The sequence below is a fragment of the Eubalaena glacialis genome, chromosome 14 (assembly GCF_028564815.1).
Source record: "Eubalaena glacialis isolate mEubGla1 chromosome 14, mEubGla1.1.hap2.+ XY, whole genome shotgun sequence".
Taxonomy (NCBI): Eukaryota; Metazoa; Chordata; class Mammalia; order Artiodactyla; family Balaenidae; genus Eubalaena; species Eubalaena glacialis.
In genome coordinates, this window is record NC_083729.1 from 1,038,056 (window position 1) to 1,061,788 (window position 23,733).

General features: G+C 51.9%; 1 protein-coding gene across 3 annotated transcripts in view; it reads right to left on the reverse strand.

The window, feature by feature from the left end:
- Nucleotides 1–23,733, reverse strand: part of MYT1L (myelin transcription factor 1 like) — a 134,819-nt gene that overhangs the window by 42,695 nt on the left and 68,391 nt on the right. For all 3 annotated transcript variants that reach the window (XM_061168841.1, XM_061168840.1, XM_061168842.1), the window contains exon 14: nt 23,665–23,733. In XM_061168841.1, the coding sequence (XP_061024824.1) occupies nt 23,665–23,733 (69 nt within the window). The remainder of the gene's footprint in view (nt 1–23,664) is intronic.

The following is a 23,733-nucleotide window of genomic DNA, read 5'->3' on the forward strand; positions in this document are numbered from 1 at the left end:
TTCGCGTCGGGCATGCAGGGGCCTGGGGGGCTGGATGCGGGCTGGGCCGCCAGGGGTTACTCACCTTCCTCGGTTACACTGAGCACTAGGGCAGTCACACCATTTACATGGGGTGGAAAACGGGCATTTAGAGACTGGTGTGCCCTCGGGGCAGGGGCTCCTTCTGGCCCCGGAGCAGGATGGGGATGTGTGAGGGTCCCCTCCGCTGCCCTCACATCGTCCTCCCCCATGTCCCCCACCTCTCGGGCAAGAAAGTCCGTGACCGTATCCAACTGGTCTTTAGTGGTAAGAAGTCGACCCTGGACTGGTGAGCGGCCGGTGGTGAAGCCCACCGACCAGGATGGGGTGCGGGGGGACTGCTGGCTCGTCCAGGATAATCTTCTCAACACCACGAACCAATGGGATGGCACCTGAGACGGAGACGGACGGCCACTGCACCCGGGGAGGCTCCAGGCTTCATGCACAGGCCACGCCCCACTGCCCGAGGCCATGGGGACAGGAGGGGCGGCTCAGGACGCCAAGGCCAAGTGTGAGGCCCAGCGTCGCCTGCCACGTGGACACGGACTTCAGTGGGAGCACGCCACAGGGCCACGTGGCTGTTACTTCCGGACGGTCAAAGCCACGGTGACTCTGGCCTTTATCAGCTCACTTCCCTGTCCACAGATGGTTTAGAACTCCTCTCAAGGTATCGGAGGAAGGAGGCTGATATAATTTAAAAGCAGGCCCGTTTCCTAAGCTGCTGATGGCAGCAAGCATTTGGGAGGCAGGTCGTGCGGGGCAGAAGAAAGGACAGATTCCAGGGCCACGAAGGTGCGGGGACCGGCCACGTGGTCCCTTGAAACTGCAATCTTGTGCCTACTTTTTGTGTTCTCACTTTTTTATGTTTGTCATGGTTATAGATCTTTTACTTTTTGAAGCCTCTATCTCATCTCATAGAGAAAGTGTTTTTATTCTAAGCAGGAGAAATTTAAAAAGATTCCATGCTCCGTCTGCTACCTGAGTAATCCTGGGATTCTCCATAATTTCTCACGTTTTATGTTTTCTCTCTTCCTGTCCTTGAGCCTCGCCTCCTGCCCTGTCCTCTTGTTTACAGCTATCTGGTTTTAAACCCTTTTCAGTTTATTTTCTCCTCTCTTAGTCTCTCTGGCATGTCCTCCCTTCCTCTGTGGAATCTGCCTTTTCCCCTGTCTCACATCTTATTTTTGGTCAAATTTTAAATGATTTAATAGACGCTTAGTTTTGCAAAAGTTTTTAGAAATAGATTCATCAGATATCCTTGCTCTAAAGGTAAGAAGACGAATCCAAACCGGTGAATTATATGTTTAAGGTCACGCAAAGAGGGACACAGCTGAGATTAGAACAGAAATCTCTCCTCTTCTGGTGCTTTTTTACTCAAATAGACTCTTTTTAAATGTCTTCTTTGTATCAATAATTCCTAGCCTACGACTGTATCGTATGGTATAGTGCTTATTTGGGGGGAAGTCCATTTGACTGTAAAGACACAAGAGTTCACTTGTTCCCCTATTTGCAGTTCACTGACCCACATGGACCTCTCAGTGTCTCATAAACGGGGCAGAGTGGAGAGTGGAAACACATTTCTATGGTTTCTGTGTCAAGGGCACAGTCACAAGTGGTATCTAAAAGTCACCGATTGTCCTGATTTCCCTCCGATTACGAGGAGGGACAAGAGAGCAGGAGGGGTCTCAGAGCATCGACAGCCCATGTGGTCCTGACGTGGTGACCCCGTGTGCAGGGCTGGAATCGGGAAGGTTCGTTCCTCTGAGGAAGAGCCCCGAATGAGTCAGAATGTTCCTGGGAAAGTCAAGAAGGAGAGGCCTGACACGGCGGGGACGGGCAGACAGAGGAAGAGAGAGGGGGGCAGAGGGGAGGAGGAGATGCTATGCGGGGTACGAACGACCCAGGATTCCCGGACACGCCTGCGTCCAGCCCGGGGCCACCATGGGTGGCCAGGTCAGGGGCCCAGGGGGCTGGGCGGACACTGTCCTCTCTCTGACCTCCACACGTCTGGGCGGGGCGCGCTGTTTGCGGGGGGAGCACAGAGGGGAACCGCTGCTTCCTTAGGGCCACTGAGCCCATGAGCAGACGTCCGCACCAGGCACCTGCTGGAGAAGCTGGGGGTCCCCCACCCGGATGTGTCTGCAGGGCCAGCTGGGAGAAGCAGCCGGAGTGAAGGGAGAGAGAGATGCCGAGAAAGACAGAGCGAGAAGTGGACTGAGATGAGCCGATGGCCTGAGTGAGATGCGGCCGCCCCGCGACCCGCCACCCTGAGAGGCTGCCTCCCCCGAGTCCAGGCTGTGGGCCCAGCCATGGGCCCCCTGCCTCCCGAAGACCCTGGCACTGCACATCCTCCTGGAGGGAAGGTCCTCCAAGTGCTCTGAGGGCGATGAGGTCATGAGGCCTCGAGCCAGGTCACCTGGGAAAAAGGACAAGCATTTGGAAGCATTTAGCTTGGAGAAGACTCTAGGAAACAGTCCTGCACTAGAAAACCCAAGAGGCTTTCTTGAGGAGGACGGACCTCTGGTTCTGAGCTTTCAGGAAGAGCTTTCTCAGGCGGCTGCTGTAAGCACAGGCGCTCCTGGGGACCGGGGTGACCACGGGGAGCAGGGGGACCCCCTGGGCGGGCTAGGCCGGGCCTGCCCGTGACCGTCCTGGAGGCCCCAGGGCCGAGGTCCAGGTTTCCTCCACGGCCTGGGATGGCCCAGAGGGGCCACCCCTCAGGGAGACCAGGACCCCTCTGCAGGGGTTTCCAGGGGGCCAGCCTCTCTCCAGGTGATTGCACACTCGGGAAGTCTTCTCCAAGCCCCTGGCAGGAGCACGCAGGTCCGGGTCTCCTGGAACCCCTGCCCTGGGCTGCCCGTCCCCACCTGCTCCTCCGCACCATTTCCTCTGTCTCCTTCAGCCGCAGTCTCACCCCCTGTGGGAGCCTGCGCTCCCCAGCACGCCCCCCAGGTCCAGACCCTTCAGTCCTCCCGGGCATCACGGGGCCGAGAGCTCCCCACCTCCTCCTCTTCCCAGGGGTCTTCCCAGCCACGCCTCCCAAGAGCTGCCCCCTCCTCTGCCCCGGTGTGCCCTCGGCACGCGGAAGCAGGGCGCTGTCCTCCGTGTTCCTGTCTCTTGCTGGTCTCAGGGCCCAGCAGCCGGCGCCCCCCCCTTGGGCTCCGCGTCCGTGGCGCAGTGGACGTGGCGAGGGGGCGTCTGGTTTCCGCCTCAGCCTGGACCTCGGCAGCCGATCCTTGCAGCGTTGTTGTCGTTCTCAGGTTTCTGATTAGCAGACCAGGTGCTGAGGGTCCCAGCGCGGGTGCGAATGCTTCGGTGTGCAGGCGTGTGGGCTCCAGGGGCCTGTCCCAAATGCCCTCCTGGTCTCCGCGGGTCTCAGTAGCCAGGGGACCGTTCAGCTGTGGGAGTGAGCCCGTCCTCCACCTAAGCGCCGGCTCTCTTTCCAGCCAGAGTTGGCGAGCTGCCTTTTCCTGTCCTCGGTCTGTGGGCCCCAGCACTGCCCACCCAGCCACTCTCGTGGTGGGGGGAGGGCTGAGGATGCTTTCTGGGGGGGCGTCAGCCTGCTGACCGGGGGGGTGTCAGCCTGCTGGCCAGTGAGGCTGTGGCTCTGACCAGGTCACAGGTCGTGAGCATCTTTGTGTGCGGCGCTGGGTGGGGGATTCTGTGCAGAGGAGAGGCGAGCCCAGCGCCCGGCCCCCGGCCCTGAGGTCCAGCTCTGAGGCAGGGGAGGGGCAGGATGGAGGGTGCCCAGCAGCACTCAGGACCCTCATCAGGAGTAAAGAGCCAAAGTAACACAGCTTAGCTGTTTTTTTTTTTAAAGGTGGGCTGGGTCACAGAAATCCTGCATCTCTGGGAGGCTGCTGACCTTCTGCCCCTGGCGCAGAGGACAGGCCTGGAGCCCACTTAAGCTTCAGTGCAGTGTGGTTGGTAAGAATGGCCACTCTCACTGACCCCTATAGTCCCAGGCCATTGCAGGGCGAGTGCCAGCCGCCACTAAGGCCTGCACGAAGCAGCGGATGGTCTAACTGCTCACCTAGGCTCCCCAGCAGCCCCGGGCGCTGGGTTCTGCTACCTTCACCCAATCTCACAGACGAAGTAGGCACAGAGGTGCCCAGGATTGGCCCCAGGCTGGGCTTCGATGCCAGCTGCTGGCTCGAGGGCCGGTGGGTTTAACCTGCAGCTGGTCTGATAGGATGCGCTTATGGGACCGTGGCAGCAGGTGCAGATGGAAAAGTAAGAAAGGACACATTTGAGGGATGCTCGGAGTGAGCCTGGGAGGGCAGACCGGGGTCATGTGGGGATAAGCACCCATGGGGCCACAGGAAGGGGGAGGGGAGGCGGGGAGGGTTGGGACCTGGTCGGGGACAGGGAGGGACCCCTCACGGCAGGCACAGTCACGTTCCCTGGACCAGTCACCGGGCGAGAGAAAGGGAGGTGCGGGTACAGGTCCTGCCCTCCAGGCCCAGGCAGGCTGATGGGAGGTGTGGGCAGCAGCCCTGGAGGGTCTGCACGCACGGCCACGGGTGCGCGCTCGGTCTGGATGCCCCTCTGCTTGGCTCACAGCAATCTCTGTGCCTGTTTCCTCCTATCACAGGGTCTGGTTCGGACGCGTCGGGTCCTCCTGAGCGTTAATCATCAGCGGGGACGGGGGTCCTTGTCCTGGGGTGTGGCATTCTGCCCGGGGCGGGTCCCGGCTGGCGCCTGGCTGCCCTGGGAGCGGGCCTCAGGTTGCAGGGGGCTCCGTGGACAGTTCCGCTCACACCCAGGATGCCGCGCGGAGCTGTGGGCAGGGAGGTGAGCTCAGAGGCGGAGGTGCTCGTTAGGGAGATAGACGGACCCCAGATCCAGGTCACTGTGGACGCTTTGCCACTGCATATTCTCCATTATTACGTGCATGGAAAACTCTTCCAAATGAAACCATGTTGTGGAGTCTGCCGATTGTGGAAAAAGTAAATGTCAACAATATCTATGTGTGTTTAACGGAAGGCAACCTGGATCTGATTTTTAAGAAAATCATTTAAAAATATGGGTGTTCCAGAGCATATTTTAATGGAAACTTCACTTGCCCAAAACCAAAAATGTGTTTCATAGGAAATGAATCACATTTAAAAATGATTTTTGTTATGTAAGCTGCAAAGGAAGGATCAGAATTATTTTTTGGAAAAAGGAAGGAAGGAAAAGGAGAAAGAAGGAAAGGAGAGGACCTTTTTAACTGGGCACTTTTAGAGGACCAGAGGAGTGCAGTAATTTTTAATTTTCCCATTTCATCAGCAATTGCGTGGGGAGATCTTTCGAGGTGGGGGGGCATCCTTCAGCGCAGAAGGCAGGGCGAGTGTCACCAACCCGGGAAGAAGGCTCTCTGGAGGACATTCCGTCCCCCTGCAGCGCTGCCCTTCCCCACCCCGCGGCACTGCAGGGTTGCCCAACACTGGGAGGGACCGCAGGATGAGGGAGCGAGTTGCTATGGCAACTTCCTCCCTCAGTCATCCCCACGGTGCTACTGGCTCTCTGTGTGCAGGAGAACTGGGAAAACCTGGTTCTGAGCAGAGAGAGCTGAGGGGGAGGCTGCCTGCCCCCATGGCTGGGGAGGGGTGGGGATGCCGGGGAGGCAGGGAAGGCCTTTCACAGGGTAGGGCTCAGCTCAGCCAGCCTCTCGCCCGGATGGCAGCACACGACCAGACCCAGGAACTGTTGGGACACACACACTGGCCTTCGGAGCTTCAGGAGCCAGGGCTCTGAGGGCCTGGAGGGCCGGGGGCCTCCCTGCAGCCGTCACCCCTCGGGGCCACCGGGACAGTCTGAGTCACAGTGACTCAGAGCTCGGCTGGCACTTCTGTGTCCCAGGACATAGATCAGAGTCCTGTGCTGCTACCATCCTTTCCCTTCAGGCTACTAAGGACGACGCACTGGGCTGGGTGCGCACATGTGTGTGCAACACACCCACAGGCTCATGGAGGACAAGCTCCCGTGGGGCTGAGGGGAAGTGTCTGCTCTGCAGATGGGAGGACCACGGCGTCCCCGGGCTCTGTGGCCTCTGTGCTCTGTGGCCTCTCTGCACCCCCCAGGCTCTGACACGTCCCTCCTCTTGTCAGCCCTCCCCAGACTTACCCCGTGGCTGCTGTCTACCCGGGTCTAGAGGTAAAAGATCTAGGGTCAAAAAAAGCCACGTGCCTAGTCCAGGCTGCCCGGCTAGTAAGTGGCCAAAGCGGGCTGTGACTCTAATTTGCGCGGACCCGGAGCCTGTGTTTGCCTCATTAGGTGGCAAGGACACTCACTTCTTATATCAGGAAAAGAGCTCTCGACCTAACAAGCTGTTTAAATTGAAAGGACATTAAAAATAAACGAACTTCATTCTTTGCTTGTCGAAGTAAAAATAAACGAGCTTCATCCTTTGCTTGTGGAAGAGGCCATGGGGGACCTGGTACATTCTTGCCTCATGTGCTTCCAGGCCGAGGAGTCAAGCACGGGGGTTGTTTCCTCCACCTGTGGGATGCCAGTTCTTATGGAGGCTCCCGGACATACTGAAGCCCAGTCATAAGACTTTCTTCATTGAGGTAATTCACTGAAATTATTTCCTGGCCCAGAGAAGACTGGCTTCCTTGCCGGAAAAGCGCCGTGAATTCCAGGAAGTCCTCACGCTCTGTCACCATTTGCCGCCTGGGGACTGGCCTTTCTCTGGCTCTTCTCAGCTCCACTCCCCTCTGTTGGACGAGGGACATGGAGAGGTCTCGGCCTTTCCACCTCCTGGGGGTCCCCAGAGAGAAGCAGCCTCCCAGCTCCGTGGGGCGCCAGGAGCCTGCTGTCCGCTCTGGGGGGGGGGGCTCTACCTCCGCAGAGGGCTGCCGAAGCATCCCAGCCCTCGCCACTGCCGCCCGCGGCTCTCCAGCTGTCTTTGGACAAAACCGGCCATGGGTAGAAGACAATGAAAGCAGCTTTCTTCTCCTGGACCTGGGCGCCAGCCTTGCCTCAGACGCAAGTCCACCGTCAACTCTGAATCACCCGCTCTGGTGGGATTCTGACAGGGGCACTTTCCGTGACTTTTACCTTTCATTTGTGCAATTTACCAGTGCCCACCGCGCGCCAGAAATGCCAGTCACATCGTTTTCTCCTCTAGTTTATGGACGATTGGGCTGAAATCCTGTCTGTGCGAAGAGCGGCTTGGAAATTTCAGCTGAAGCGTGATACTCCAAGTCGCGCAGTATTGGAACGGTTTCCTGTTGGTGGAATAGTTTCCAGCATGTGGAAACCCATTCCCTCAAGCTAATTACCTGGGTTTTAGATGGTCGTTTCTTCTCCTCTGGTCTTGCCATTTTATTCACCCTGCCCTCTGCTAGAACTATTTGTTGGTGAAATGGATACATTTGGTATTTTGAGTCTGCACCGAAGGGCAAGAAAAGGGCAGCAAATGGCTATTAGAGGAAACCAACAGATGAGGAGTTACCAAGTACGAGATGGTCCCTTTATTAATCCTGCGGCCCTTCTCGCTTTCTGGAATCAGTGAACCTGCTTCCCAAAGAGAGTCATTAAGCCTCACCCAAAACTCGTTATTTTGATGAACTAAAAACCACATGCCTTAGAGTCTAAATGGGATCCTCCTCTATTAGGCAACTTCCTTAACCCCGAAGGCCGACCCCTTAAAGCAATTTGGAAATCTGGACGTGCCCGGATGGAGAGTCTGCTGGGGGTTGCTGGAAGGGACACCGGCCGGGCCGACGGGAGCTGGTCCGATAGCTGAGTCTCCTTGTGATTCTGGGAAGGTCGCTCAGCCTCCCTACCCGCTGCGCCCTGCCCCGTAGGAAGGTCGTGAGTGCCCCTCCTCTGCTGAGCTCAGCACCCGCCGGCCTTGCACCAGCACCAGGCGCAGCGTGACCTCGGGAGGCCCACACACGCGTCCTGTGAGGTTGGCGGAAGACGTTACCTTCACTGTTTCTAGGTAAGAAAACTGAATGTCAGAAGTTTAATCAACTCACTGAAGACCACGCAGCTAGACAGAATAAAGGATCTGAACTGACGTTCTGTGGCCCCAAGTCCTGTTCCCCCATCCTGGCCCAGACGCACCGCCGGCCTTGCACCCTGAAATCAGCTGCCTGCCTTGTCTGCCTTCAGCTTCTCAGGGCTGACATGGATGCTGAGATCATCGGTTGTGCAGATGAAATGACAGCAGAGCCTTTGGAAAGAACTCAAGTGCCAGAAAGTATAAGATGCTATGACGTATAAGAGGACTTGAGATTTAAAGCAAGGCTATCATTTCTGATACCAGGAAGTTAACATCAAAGGCTCCCTGAAGGTCACGCCTGAGACAGAAGTTCAGGAAGAATCAAAATGGGTTTGCATAAGATGAGGTATTTTTGGAAAAACTACAGCACGGTCCATGATACACTGGCTGATAACTAGTCCAGGGGATGTGGGTGCAGGCTCACCCAGGTGGAGCCAGCATGTAACTAGGAAAGGTGAAATGCTATCTGTTGTAGACTAGACTGCCTAGGACATCGGGGTCTAGTCTGCTTTAGATCTACGAAACGGGGAGAGGAAAAAGAGAGGGTTTCTCAATATCTCTGGCACTGTTCTGACCCACAACGATGCCCAGGGAATAAAAATGCCTCTGTTTCCACCATGTGCTCATCTTAAAACACATGTCATCCAAAAAAGGCAAGGGAACTGAAGCAAGTATTCGAGGCAGATTGAAAAATAAAAAAATGACAGAGAGAAAGATGATCAAAATATGCCAGTTGGGAAAATGTTTTAGAATTCAGAAAGTGGGGAGAAGAGAGTGAAATTAGTAAGGGGGATGAGATCTGATGTGAGTTTGATGGGCTGATGGACATTTTTATTTGATGATTTTAAACCTGATTTGCAAGTCTGATATGAGCATTTTAAAATAATACCATATTAGACAAGAGAGAGAAAAAGACATATTAGGAAAATGGAATCCTTTCATCTTTGAAATATTTTGATCTTGGTTGTTGGAGTTTCAAACATAAGAGGTTCCGTTTCATTCATTTGTTGCTGGAATTGGGTCAGACTTTGGGGGTTGATTATCTTTGTCTTTTTTCCCCTGACCTCCCCTACCCCCAACCCAGCTGGCCTCACGTCTGCGGAGACGCCCTTGGCCTGGCCCACCAGGCCCCCACGGGCCGTTCCTGCTTTCCTGTTTCCTCTCAGACCTCAGTCCTTCATGAAGAAACTCCTCTCGCTTTACTCTGGGAGCCGGTGCTGTCCTGAGACCTCTACAGATAGAAGCCCGTCTCATCCTTACCGTGAACCATCAGGTGGCTGTCCGCATTGCCCGGCTCTGGATGTAGACGGGAGAGGTCACCCCGTGGTGGGCGGCAGGGCTGGGCCCTGGAGCCAGGAGGCCTGCTGGGGGTCCTCGCCGCTGAGCCCTGGCCCTGCTCCTAAGTCCACCCAGAGGTGGAAGGAGGTCACCTCTCGACGCTTACTGCCCTTCTTAGGTCGCACTTGTGAAAACCCGAAGGTGTGAAAATGTCTCCCGGTATTTGAGGCGCCTTTATCAGTGCAACTCGAATGTCCCGCCTGGACTTTTAAAAGGGTTTTCCAAAGAAAGCAGTTAATCGACAGACCTCAAATACTCACAATGAAGCAATAAACAAGATTTTAAATTATTTCTACTTAACTTAAAAACTGGCTCCATTTGATAGCCCCGAGGAACTAAAAGCCAGAGACGGGCATTTTCAAGGGCGAAAAAATCTTGTCATGACGTGACACAGGGAGAAAAGCAGAAACACCTGAGAGAGAAGGCAAAGGCCCCAAGTATACGGAGAGAGCGTGACCAAGTCACTGCGGGATGATTTTGACAGGAAGGCGCGTCTGAGCCGAAACAGACCTTCCTTTGAAAGGCCAGAAGTAGCAAAAATGACTGAAGTTCACTTAACTTCACCAAGGACATGTCCAGTGCCGAGTGTGACCCAGGCCCCGTCCCAGGTGCTGTGCTTGCCCCCAGCCCAGCCCTTCTGAGCCCACCTGCCTGTGGCCTCCAGGGAGCCCTGACCTCATGCAGTGAGAGAGCTAAACTGAAAACACAGCCCATTCAGTTTTAAAACAAACAAACAAAAATGGAAAGTCTAACGAATAGATATACACATTCCTTGGGAGTCAAAAACTTTGGAGAAGAGAGCATACGCAAAGTTATATGGCCTAAAAATGTACGCACTGAAAGTCTCGGAAAGGACAAATCTCTTCAATCTAACACACGTCACAGGTGCTGGAGAGGGACCGCCAGGGACGGCCAGAGATGGCAGAGGGGGTGGGATCTATGGTGGGGCTTTGCAGGAAGACAGAAGCTACAGTCAGGAGGGAGGAGGTGGAGGGGGCGTACCACGGGAGGCGCCCAATTCCCCCGGCAAGAGAATAAGCATCTCACTGCCTTCCACAAACAACCATGTCTTGAAAACAGGTAAAACCCACTGTCTTTTTCTTAGACAAGTTTTAAACGTGGGGTGGGTAGGCGTGGAAAGATGCAAGCTATCCCTTCCCATCAGTCTTAGGTCCCCAGCTGTAAAGGGCTAGTCTGCGCCCCTCCTCGCTGCAGACTCAGTGGTCTGGCGGTCGGGAGAGAGAAGTGCTTCTTCTTCCCCTTTTCAGAGGTGTTCTCAGGCCCTCCAGCTCCACTGACCTGTGGCCAGTGCTGGCCGGGCCTGGCTCTCGTCCTCCGCACGCACCCCTGCCCCCGCCCCACAAGGACGCTGCGAGTCTGCGCAGGGCTCAGGGCACAGCTGACGGGCAGCTCGGCCTCCCGCTGGACAGTGATGCTGCTTCCTCCCCAGCTTCCCATCCAGCGGCCAAGAAGGTACGTCTTTCCTCCATTATTCACTCGGAAATCACCGTCCTGGTGCAGGAGACGCCGCGTGTGTCCAGCAGCAGAACGCGTCCAGAGCCGCGCCAGGCACGTGCCACCAGGCTTTCACCTCCACACGGCCCTGCCACTGATGCCGCCCATATGCAGCTCTGTCCCCTGTACAGAAGTGACCTCATAGAGCTCGCCCGCCACCACTGCCTCCTTTGCACCCAGGGCAACAGTGTTTCCGAATTCACCGGAACCTTCCAGGTCAGCTGGCCGAATCCCCTCCCTCCACAGTGGAGGCCTGGGGCTCAGAGACGCGGCTGCATCTGCCCAAGGTCACCTGGCTGACCTGCCTGCAGACCCCACTGCTTTCCCTCCGCAGTTCTCCCTGCAGAATTCATGGGCTCCTTACAAGGCTGTGTTGTACAAGTCAACTTGTTCTGATTCGTTGACTGATTTACCCAATGGCTTGGGTTCCCAGCACAGGGCAAAGTGCTGTTGAGGAGGAGCCGCATGCTGAAGCCCCGAGGGGTGCCCTCAGGAACCTCTGCTCTGTGCCTGGTCCAGGTGACCACACAGCCACAGCGTAAGATGGAACATGATGTCTGCAGAAAGAAACCAGGGCGCTGGTGTTGTGGGTGTGGGATCTAAGCCCAGGTGAGGGGATTAGCCAGCTCAGTGAAGGGCTGACCTGGCTCCATGGCTGGGCTCCTGTAGACAGGGCGGATTTGGATCGAGAGGAGGGTCAAGGAAGGTCACCTCAAGGGGACATGCCTGCTTTGCAAAGGGCCAAGAGGCGGAGGGCACCAGGAAGTTCTTGTACCATGAAGTATGCATACATTGTAGACAGTTATTTGAAGAATTAAGAAATATGCATCTCAGGATCTCTCAAGCCATCTTTAAGCCTCAAGGTGAAACAGTCTGCAAATCTACGTTCAAGGTGAAACCAAGGCTACTCTCCCATGCAAGTACATCCAGCCTCACCGTCCTCCCTCCCTGCCCGACGCAGAGCTGGGGGTCACCCGCCGTTAAGTGTGGATGTGATCCTCACGGCAAGAGGGGAAGCAGCACCATTTGATAATCAGATCATCGCCGGAACCAACTTCTCCGAAAGACCCTCGTTTTCACACTTTCCCAACCTTCTTCCAGGGCATCCACTCAGCCTCGGCCTGACTTATCCAAGGAGCCCGGCAAGAAGAGTGAGTGTCAGGGGAAAGCGGGCAGGTGAGGCGCCTACCCCAACGGAGGTCCTGTCGCTCTGACAATGTGTTAAAGAAAAAACGTATCATCGCAGTCACGTTTAAATAGTCCTCCAATGGTTCCACTATCTTCACAAGTCAGATATACTATTTCCTTTTTGAAATGTCGTTCCGTCCAAACACAGCCCATGGTGAGATTTGTGGGCTGGCTGCCACTGTCAGTAAGTGGGAAATCCTTGGGGCTGCCCCATTCTATTGGGATGAAAGGGGCCTGCCAGACATTGGAGGGAACGTATTTGTGACGGGACTTGGAAGTTTTGTGATAATTTCCGTTTCCAGGCGGCGATCAGGTTACCCCGGGGCTCCTCCCACTGAGTTAAAGCAGGAGACCCAGAGGCTGGGCTGTGGTCCTGGTCCTTGTCTTCTCTGCTGACACTCCTGGTGATTCCTTCTTCTAGTTGAGCAGCTTTAGCCGTCGTGTGTATGTTGACGACCTCCGCATCCAGGTTTCCAGCCCCCGTCTCTCCTGAACTCTGCGGCTGCTCACACGACCCACTCCTGACCGCCTAGGACATCCAACCCTCGACAGCCTGCACCACCACCCCCGCCCCCCGACTCCCCCGCAGGCTCCCCCTGTTTTCGGAAGGTGCAGGTGCTGGGGGCACCTTTGGGTGGCACTCATGCTCTCACACTCAGGCCACACCGCGTTCCTCTGGCAGAACCCCCAGATTCTGACCGCTCCTGCAACCGTCTTTGCTCCTGACCTCGCCTGTGGGATCATCGCCAACCCGGACGGTCGCCAAGGCCTCCCAGTGGGCCCTCCTGACCTCCTTGCGGTCCCGCAAGCCGTCCTCTTGGCAGGAACTGGAGCGATGAGTGGAAGCTGTCAGGTGATGTCTCTGCCGTGCCGAAGCCCAGCCCCCTCAGAGTGGAGACCAGAGTCCTGCCAGGTCCTGCAGGCCTGATGGGATCTGACCCCTGACGCTCTGCTTCACGTTCTGGAACCTTCCCCTGGCTGTCCCTCCTCGGACCCCCGGGTGTCCCTGCCAGCATGCGGGGGCCGTGCTCCTGCTATTTCCCCGCACACGGGGGTTTACACGCAGACCCCAGGAAGAACACCGCCCTTAGCCTGTCGTTCTTGTTTCAGGCTCAGCTACGGGAGCCGTCGGGTCTGTAAAGTGAGCCGTGTACGCGCAGAGCTCATCCCCTCGCTTCACAGGGTCCCGTCCTGTCCCGTCTACGATCCACCTGAGGTCCTAACTGTGCGGAGACGCCCTTGTCGGCTCACGGGGCCGAGGCCCTGGGGGACCGTGCACGCGCCAGCCGCCCGCGTTCCGGGCTTGGGTCTGTGTTTGCTCATCGTTCCAGGTCAAGAGGGAAGCTACAGAAACATCCCCTGCCACCCAGGAATATTATGCAGCTGTTAAAGATTCCATAACCTACACAGTACACAAAGAAGCAGGCTTCAAGATCCTCAAGGGATGTGATTAATAATATAATTAATAATAAATAATATTTATCAGAGAGATGAGATTATACATAACTTTTCCTCCCCCACTTTCTCAATTTTTGGAGCTTACAATAGCTTTGTTTCCAAAAATGCCATTTAAAAATGCCCTGGTCTTGTTAAAATCACACTCTCCCCCTCTTCGCCAAGAGCCCCCTTACACGTGCCGGCGATGGGCGATTGCATATCACAGTGCAATTCATCTCACCAGAAGACAGGCATGTAGTAAAGCACCACCACTACCTGCCCACAGGAGGACAAGAGCAGAGGCGATGCGAAGCCGCTGTTCACGTGCCCGTGGCGGGGGCACGGAGCAGGGAGGTGCACGGCCCTGTCCCGCGGGTGGAGCTGCTCTCTGTGGCCCTGGGGCTGAAAGCGAGCTAAACAAGCCCCCAATTTGAGCCCCAGACTGTGCACCGTACATTGTGGTGGCATCCTCAGGATCCAGCCGCTAATGGTAATTGGGATGGGGAGGGGCTGAAGGTCACTTCCGTGGAGCAGCTTTCCCCACAGGTAGGCTAATTAAGGGCATAAGCCAGCTTGAAAGAGAAGTATTCCAGCTACTAATGGAGAGCAGGCTTCTAACAACTTCGATGCCCCAAGTATTAATAATGCATATGCTAATTATAAGTCAGGCTTATTTAGTCCTTAGGGGGCCTAAGGAGCTCTCTTTGGTGACACCTGCTTAACTAGATTTGAATTTCTGTACAAGTTTGAAAGTAATAAAGTCAAACGTATTTTTAAAATAACATAACAGAGGCTCTCCACTACCTTGTATTGAATACGGCCCGAATGGTCCAAAGCAATGAGGTTTTGGTGTAACATGCAAATATTCTATTCTGAAAACACACCGTGAAGCTTATATAATATTTAGCTTTAATCTGTCTATAAATGGCATTAAATTAAAAAGAGGACAGCATGTAAATATAAAAGGGCTAACCTATCTGTCAATGGCTTAATAATATAACAAAAAAGTTGAGGACACAGACGCTAAAAAGATCATAAACTTTTCAGTTGTAGGACTAAAATATTCCTGAATGTGTATTAAAATGTAGTAAAACTATATATGACGAACAGCATCCATGAAGTCTAAGGTTCTATGTGGCACTGTCCACTAAGGATGTCCGCTTGACAGTGTGGCTATTTAAATCTGAATTAATAAAACGAAGTGCAATTAGAAATGCGTTCCTCAGCCCCAGTGGCCTCACACACTCAGGAGCCACGTGTGGCTGAGGCTGCCCTCCTGGACATCCCTATCACCCCAGAAAGTTCTGCTGGACAGTCATGTAAGTGTAGAAACTCATTTTGTAAAGCCAGATCACATTTTCATTTTGATTATTAAGAAAGTATTTGCACTTAATTTTTTTTTTCCTTAAAAAGGTCAGGTAAGACTGGGAGTTCTCATCTCTCTCTACGATCACAATATTCTCTAATTCTCTTTGAAGGTAGCAGGATTATTGTGGACAGAGAACAGGATTAAGCACCTGGACCACCTGGAGACAACTAAGCAGAATCCACAGGTGTCTGGAACACGTCTCTCTTTGTAAAAATGCAAGAAAGATAGAATAGAATAGAAGGGATGTGATTTTCCTTGAATTATGGCTCCTGGAAGATCAGGGATCATGTTTAGGGACAAATACACAGATACGTTACATACACAGACGGGTCAAATGCACAGATAGGTGGGATTGCTCCTTACGAGCATCTCGGCTCCCTGGCCCTCCCTGGCCCATCAAACGCCCCCTTCACCCGCTCAGAGTCGGTCTTTCCAATCAAGAAAGAAACCCGAAGAGGATGGTTCTCTTTTCTGAAATTGCTAGGAAAAAATGCCCTCCAAAATCCTTGCTGATAATTTCCCAAAGGGAACATCTACTTTATTTCCAGTTTCGCTCATTTTGCTCCAGGGAACTATAAATTAGTGAAGTGTTTACGGGAATAAAACCTCAAATTTACAATTAAAGGCCAACGTAACCTGCTCCTGACTGCAGACCTTCATTTCCTTCACAGAAGCAGCTTCTCCTGTAGCTCACGGCTGGGGTGGTGGCCAGCCGCTGAGCTTGAAGGAAGGCCATTTGTCAGAATTGCCCCAGAGGAGCCCAGAATGAAATGAAAATGGGACCAGATTCCCAATAATTAGGAAAGGCCAAATTTAACTAGATGTAATGTATGGAGAAGACTCAGCCAATTCAACATGTTTTATGAAGGGCCATGTGTCTGGCTTTGAATCCTGGCCTGACAACACAGGCAACAAAATACATGTATTCACATAAGTGTGTGTTTACACATTGACATACAGCATATTTAAATACATATGTACATACATTTAAAATACCTTTAAAATGGCAGTATTTAAAATTGTAAGGAAAATATTTTTTTCGTTCTGTTCACATGCACCAAATATGCTGTATGTTTTATATTCTTAATTGTATAAAGAAAAGTAATTTTACAGTTAAAAAATAAATTTATTCAAAGAGTCATTTTCAAATAGTTTGTATTAGGTGTATTATTTTAGCTTGGATTAGATGACAAATTGTGTTCTATTTATTTAGAAATAGTATCATTCTGTACTGTCCGGTATCTGTATTAAAATTTCACCATTTCCAAACGGAGGAATGGAATGCTAAGAAATATTTCGTAAGGAAGGTCTTTTTCACGGCCCTGTTCTGGATTTAAAACCTTCCCCAAGTTTGTCACAATAAAAAACATGAAAATCTCAAGGCCAGCTTGAAGTTAGAAATTCAGCCCCATCCCCGGGAGGGCTTGGGCTCCTTCCTCTCGGGTCAGACACAGTGGCCACTGCCAGCTGGTCTTTAAATGGCCAGTGTATGGACTGTTCAGGTGACAGGAGAGATTGGTTTAGCCCAGAAGACAGCAAGTAAGGCAGGTTGAAGGTGAAATGAAACACGGATGCCAGCTGAATCCACACTTGAGTTAACAAGAAAGGACGCTGCCTCTCCAGGGGCGGGAGCAGGGGTTGCTGCAGTGAAACCCCTCGACCAGGAGCCCTAAGGCGGATGGTTCGGATCCACAGAGCTTTCACACAAGACTTTCACTAGTTTGTGACTTGGCTGGTAGTGGATCGGGATTCTGGTCCACATTCGTCATGTTTCATTTAGTTACAATGAAAATGGGTGATGAAGCACCAACGAACAACTTAAACATTCAGTTTCTACGAGCCGACGAAGCCCAGATTTTAGGGCAGCCTTTCGGCCCGCCCAGGAAATCCCTCATTCTGAGGAGAGAAGGGATCCCTAAGAGCGCAGGGGGCCAAGCCAAGGCACCTTCCCGTGGGGCGGTGCTCGGTATGACAGACCGCCTGCAATGAGCCTTGCTTCGGCCCGGACGGCTGGCTCCCCTCTGCTTCCACCCCCATCCCGGCTGAGCGGGGCTCGGAGCTCGGGGCTCCGGTCCCCTGCCCGGACCATCCTCCCCGCCGCCGGCTCTGCCTGGCCCCTCGCTTGCCCCTCTGCGGCCCCGACCGCACGGCCTCCTCCCGGCCTCGGTGGGTCCATCTGCTGCCCGCGCCTGGACCAGCTGAGCTCAGGCCCCGGCCCACGACCTCTGCTCCCCAGCCGCCCCCCAACCCCGATGGTCCGCCTCCCAGGATGCCCGGCACGGGACTGGCCATGGTGCCTTGAGGGCAGAAACGGTGTCTCATCTCTGGGTGCGGATTACAAGTTTTGAAAACGAAAGAATGAAACAGCTCCGTTTATGGTTTTCCGGGAGATGCCCTCTCCCGATTTTTGCTTCCAACTCGAAGCTCAGGGACTTTGCAGAACATCCCTCTTTACTGAGGGGATGTGAGCACAGAGGGGCGGAAATGATGCCCGGGGCAGCAGAATGCTGCCCACACGCTGATGCGACAGCCAGACGTGAGAACACCTGTGCTGGCCTACAGAGGAACACGTGCTCACCTGCATACACTCACACACACGTGCACACACGCACACATGCACACACGTGTGCACAGGCACTGCAGAAACACGGCAGGGAGAGCCAAGCACACAGGCACCCCTTTCTGTAATCAGCGCCCACCCCCGGGTTCCAGCGGATGTAACTGCTGCGGTGTCCTTCTTCTCTATTTTTCTTTCTAAATTAAAGGACTTGCCATAAAGTCCTCCAAAGCCAGAGGCTCAGAAGATTTTGGAGTGAATTAAAGTTCTCCTTATTTCAGGGAGGTCACAGAAGTCACTAAGTAAACGTTAAACTAACGCTTACATTTTCCTCCTTTGAATTCTGCTTAATGTTGTCACAAAACCCAGCAGTTCAACACGAGCTGTGGGACTTGTGTGTGTTGCCGTGGTGACAATGACAATAGCTGAACGTCTACAGTGAGCCGGGTACCAGGACTCTCCCACTTCACAGATGAGGACTTGCCGCCCCTCTGACGGGAGAGGCCGGTCTCTGTGTTTTGTTTTGCACAAAGAGTTTATTGATACAAAGCTGTGTCTTGATTAGTCAACTTCCCTCCTACACCTGTGCCTTTCTTTGATGGCTGAAGTCTGGTTTTTCACTCTGCAAACTTCCTCATAACCTGCACCCAAACCTGGAAGATGGTGGAGAATAAATAAACCAAAGACAAACACACCTAGACTGCATTCAAATACTGTCAGAGAACTCTACACATGCTTTTGTAAAGCACAGATCCCTGTATAAAATAAATGAAATATCAACGTTTTTCTTTTTTTTGCTTTGTTTTGTTTTTGGTTGATTTGCATGTGAATATGGTTAAACGTGATTAAAACATAACCCCAAACTCAAACCCCTGGAACTCTCCCTTAATAATCTGGGTCTAGGGACTTCCCTGGTGGCGCAGTGGTTAAGACTCCATGCTCCCAATGCAGGGGGTCCGGGTTTGATCCCTGGTCAGGGAACTAGATCCCACATGCCGCAACTAAGAGTTCACATGCCACAACTAAGGAGCCCGCAAGCCACAGCGAGGGAGCCCTGTAGTCACAACTAAGGAGCATGCCTGCAGCAACTAAGACCCAGCGCAACCAAATAAATAAATAAATAAATATTAAAAGAAGGGATTTAAATAATGTGAGTCTAATGTCGGCTATTAGAAAGAGAAGAAGCAGGAAGGGAGATTCCTGGCAGATCCAGTTACAACAGCAAAAGACCCAATGACACTTGGCAGCTGGGCCAGCATCCAGGGAGATGGGCCCTATGATGCTACGTGGCTAAGTCCACCTGTTCCAGAAACAGAGAGAAGAACCCAGGCTTTCCCCCCCAAACCCTCCCTTAATAAGAAACTCAGCGAACCCAGGCCTGAGTCATGCGGCATTGCTTCATTCACTATATGTTTGTGCATTCATTCGTTGGAGTGTGAGTGAGTGTGAGTGTGTGTGAGTGCTTGTGCGTGTGCGAGAGTGAGTGTGAGTGCGTGTGTGCGAGTGAGTGTTGTGTGAGACTGTGAGTGTGTTAGTGTGTGCGTGTGAGTGTGTGTGTAAGAGTGTGTGCGAGTGTGTTGTGTGAGACTGTGAGTGTGTGTGAGAGTATGTGTGTGAGTGTGAGAGTGTATGTGAGTGTGTGTGCGTGGGTGTGTGTGTGTGAGTGTGTGCACGTGTGTGAGTGTCTGTGAGAGTGGGTGATTGTGTGTGCGTGTGTGTCAGTGTGAGAGTGTGTCACTGTGTGACTGTGAGAGTGTGTCAGTGTATGACTGTGTGTGTGTTTGTGTGAGCGTGTGTGTTTGTGTGTGTGAGTGCGTGAGCATGTGTGTGCGTGCATTGCGAGTGTGTGTGCCTGTGCGTGTGTGTGTGTGTATAACTGGAGTTACCCTCAAACATCCTTATTGTAGAAGTTTTCCTATATTGTGCTCCCCTAAATTTCCTAAATTTAGCTAAATCTCGGGTGTGCGTCGCTCGACCAGCAGGTCGAGTCTATGGTGTGACATGCGCCCTTCTCCCCCACACTCACACGTATGCAGCAGGTGTGCTCAGGTGGCCCTGCTGCTGCAGAATAAAATGATTTTCTAACTGAAAGGAGGGCGTCCGAGGGGTACTCCTTGAAGTGAAAGATCACGTATCACATGCCTCCCCCAACGTGAGGGCCAGAACCTCAGGATAACTTCTGCCGTAAGGAGTTAACTGTACAGAGGGGTCCACACATCCTTCCACGCGGAGACACGTCCTCTGTGAAGGCCACAGCCCTCAGAACACGGCAGTTGTAATTCACAAAGTCCCCTGGATTTACTACTGTGACCCGGGAAGGCGGAAGATGATGGAAATGAGGATTAGTTCTCAGAACCTGGTGTGCAGTGAAAGTGGGTGAACTTCCGCACCCGAAACAGTGGAAGCTGCGGGCGGAGTGAGGCTGTATTGGACCCTGGTAAACAATCCTCCCAACGCCAGCACGACATGCATAGCTGAAGAAATAAGCCCTCGGAAATTCTAGAAATAAGGAGCCCTTAGAGAAAAGTCATATCTTGGCCTAAGTTCAAAAATTTAATTCTTTGATTTAAATAAATGTAACCAGGTTTTAAACAAGGTTTTTTTTTTGAGTATGTGGTTAAAATTCCTCTATGTCTAAGGTGAAAATACCTGGGAGACATGCCTCGGAAAGACAGAACACACAAGAACTTTTTAAATGTCAGAGAATCCAAAGGAGGACCCCACCCACCCCACGAGGATTAAATCAAAGTTCAAAGGTGAAGAAGTAAAGAGAACCAGGGATGGACAATTCCTTCTCCTGCAAGGACCCTCATCAACCACAGGGATTCTGGTTCTAAAAGACAAAGACAGGAATAACAAGGGAGAATCTAAATGTGGCCAACTGAGTATAAATGGAAGCCAATTTGGGGGCCTGTTTTTAGAGCTAATTGCCTCTGATTGAAATCAGTTTTTAATCGGTTTAAACTGGTCATGGAGGTGGCTAAAGCACCTACATCACCCCCGTGTCTGTGCTGATCTCGCATCTGGAAGTAGGAAAGAGAATTTCTGGCTGGGAGGGTGTGGTTTCTTAAAAAAAAAATAGGCTGAGGATGATGTGATGTGATTTGCAAGTTCTTTCAAGTTGCTACTTTCAGGGGATCTTAGCCAATGAAACTTTTAGAGAAGAAACTTCCCTCATGTTAGGCAGAGTCCTCACCAAAAAAATCACATTCATTTGGACAATTTTATTCTTTTTTTTTTCCTGGCCTGGGGTCTCAATGAACGTCACAGTCAGGTGTCCTCTAAGGGGGGGGGGGCGGCTGTTCCTGGGCATCTATGTAGCGTCATAAGCATCAGCCTGGGAGGGTCTGCTAGTCTCGGGGCCCTGGGTCGCGGTCATCTCGGGTCCCCTCGCCTGCCTCTGGGGCTCCCTCCCCCAGTGCTGTCACCTGCCTCTGACCCAGCCACCAACCTGTTTTCTATGCCAGACGGACCAGGGACAAGAAAGCAATAGTCGCAGAGACTGAATGATATTCACGAACACATTACATTTTAATACAGGTTCAGTTTACATATTGTACATAATTCGACAACACGATCAGCTTCTTTTTAAGACTACCCCACATGTGCTGTTCTGGATGAGAATGGAGCAAGGTCTTACCTCAGGAAGTTTAAGAGGATGGAGGACCCAAGACCCAGAGTGTATGTGGCAAAACTCATCTGTCTGAGATCAAGAATGTCCTGTTAACGGCCAACTAACAAAATTCAACATCAGACGTGACAAGAGGAACATTCCCAGGAGATTCTATTTCTTAGCTGATGCAGAAGTGAGAAAAATATTTGAGGCAATTGGGACCCACTTCCTAAGGTGTCTCTATGAAGAAGTGGAGATCACTGCATCGCACAAGGGCTCTCTCAATCAGGCAAGAGGCTGTGCAGCGGGAATTGACCAAAGCTTTTAAAATACATATGCAAAGAATAAGCTATTGAAAAGGGCGCATGCATGAATTATTCTAGAGAAAGCAGTTGCAAATCCTAAAGGGATTCATCTCTGCTCCTGTGCACAGGAAAGCCTTTGTGACCCGCATGAAAAAGCCATGGATGGAGGGGTGTCATCAATTAAAAGATTAAAGGAAAAAAACCACATTAAAATATATGGTTTCCTCAGTTGAGAAAGACTTTTCATCAAGTAAAAATGGTCAGACTATTTATAGTAGACATGTAAGTGAAATCCCTAGTTTTGAAGATCCATTCTTAAATCATTTCAGAAAATTTGTCAAGTTTGGATTTCCCAGAAAAAGGGTCAATTGAAGTGGGATTCACTTGCTGCAAAGACAAGTTACAGGTGACTGTGGCCTTTAGATCAGTGTAAATCAGGAGAGGCCATCGCCCTCTGGAAGATACTCGCCTCCCACCCCCACCCCCACCCCCAGGAGGAGGGAGGGAGGAGGGAACAGACGGTCCGACACCGCCCAGGAGGATGTGAAGGGCACTCGGACACCACTCTGAAGATGCAGATGGTATGGACCATCACACCATCTTCCAAGAAGACACGACAAGAAGAAAGTGCCAACACCGGAGGAGAAGCAGGTCTGCCTGGGACTTCAGATCAACACAACCTTCCAAGCCCAAAGTCAGAGGATGCAAAGCCATGAAAACCAGACCCATCAGAAGCCTACTCTGGTCTCTGGGGTCTGGAGACCACCAAGGAGAAGCCACACTAGATGCAAGTCGTCCACAGGCTGTTTCCCTGTTTACAGCAGGCCTGTTGGAACTGGAGATGGCAAAGCATTCCTCATCAAGAGAGTCAAAGGGAAGTTGCCACGTTCTGATGTTAGCCAAGTTCTAAGTGCAGTTAACCACGTTTTGATCGTGAGGGGAGTATGGTTTCAAGCCATGGAAAAAGGAGGTCTTAACACAGCGGCCTGGGTGGTTCTTGCTAATTCTGTCCATTTGAGGTTCTAAAAGCTATTTGTCCGTCAGGCACCGTGAGGATGGCTACAGACTTTACAGCTGTTAAGTAAGAGGGCGACCTCCTGGTGTTTACACGCCATGAAGAGAGCTCCCAGGGTCTCGGGCCGGAAGGGCTAGTTCAGTAGGTCACTGAACATGAGCAGGTGATCTATGGCGCTAGGGCCCCGGACGGGGATCCTGTAAAAAACGACACGGTGTGAAACAGAGCCCGCACTCTGCGGACGCCCTGGTCTGTCTCGAGGGAGTGGGAGCAGGGGGTGGGGTCCTTGGGAAAGGAATCCAACAGGGTCTGAAAACAGAATTTTCTCTGCATTGGAAATAAAGCCATTTCCAAACAAAACGGAAGCCGAGCAAGTTGACGTGACGATTTTTATAACAGGCAGGTAATTAAAAACAGTTATTTGGGAATCTTGGTTCTCATTATGTTGTGGAATGTTCAAGTCTTGCCCTTCTTTCCTTACAGACACCTGAATATCCATTCTAACTGGATGACCAAAGGTCTTAATCTGCTGTCTATGGCTTGGATTGACTTCTTCCAAAACCTGTCTAGTAACTGAATATGGATGTATATATGTGCATATGTATGTGTGTGTGTATATATATATGTGTGTATATATACGTGTGTGTATACACACACACACACACACACACACACACACAAAGAAGAAAACCCTTAGTCTGGTGGTGTAAATGTAGCTGACCAGATTCATGCTGAAAAGATAGAGAAAATTACAGGCTCAGAGGAGAGAGAGGGCCGTGTTGTCTGTGCATTGGTAAAAGCCTTAGTTAACTGTGAGTTATCACTGCCCTAAGGAGTCTCATTAGCTATAACCACGGTATACTGAAGGAATTAGCTACGGTCATGGTGGGTTTTTGTCATTCGTGCTATTTAAATATCCATTTTTAAAGTGATCATATTAACTACTGACTTTTAAGAAATCAATTTTTGACTTTTTACATTACGATCAATCACTTCCTAAAAGTCTGAGTAACTCTGTAAAACTTCCCTTCCACGTGCATGCATATCTGGAGAGAAAATACCTACGCTTTAGAAAATTCAAGATAGAAGAAGGATACGATATGAAAAAGCTGGAGGTAAATGAGAGGGAAAAGGCAGATGGATTGTCCAGAGAAGTGACTAAAATCCTGAAGACCAGTCATGTGTGCTGAATTGAGGCGCTGATGCACACAGGTGGCTTTTTAAAGACACTTTTTCTTTTCAAACGACACGTCCTTTTTGTTACTACCAAGTGAACAGATTTTAGAAAGAGAAGGATTTTCGTTAAATCTTACTTGAGTTCTTGTGAGCTGGTGGCCAGCATACTTCGAATGCTTTTGTCAGCCAGCGGGCAGCCCGACAGA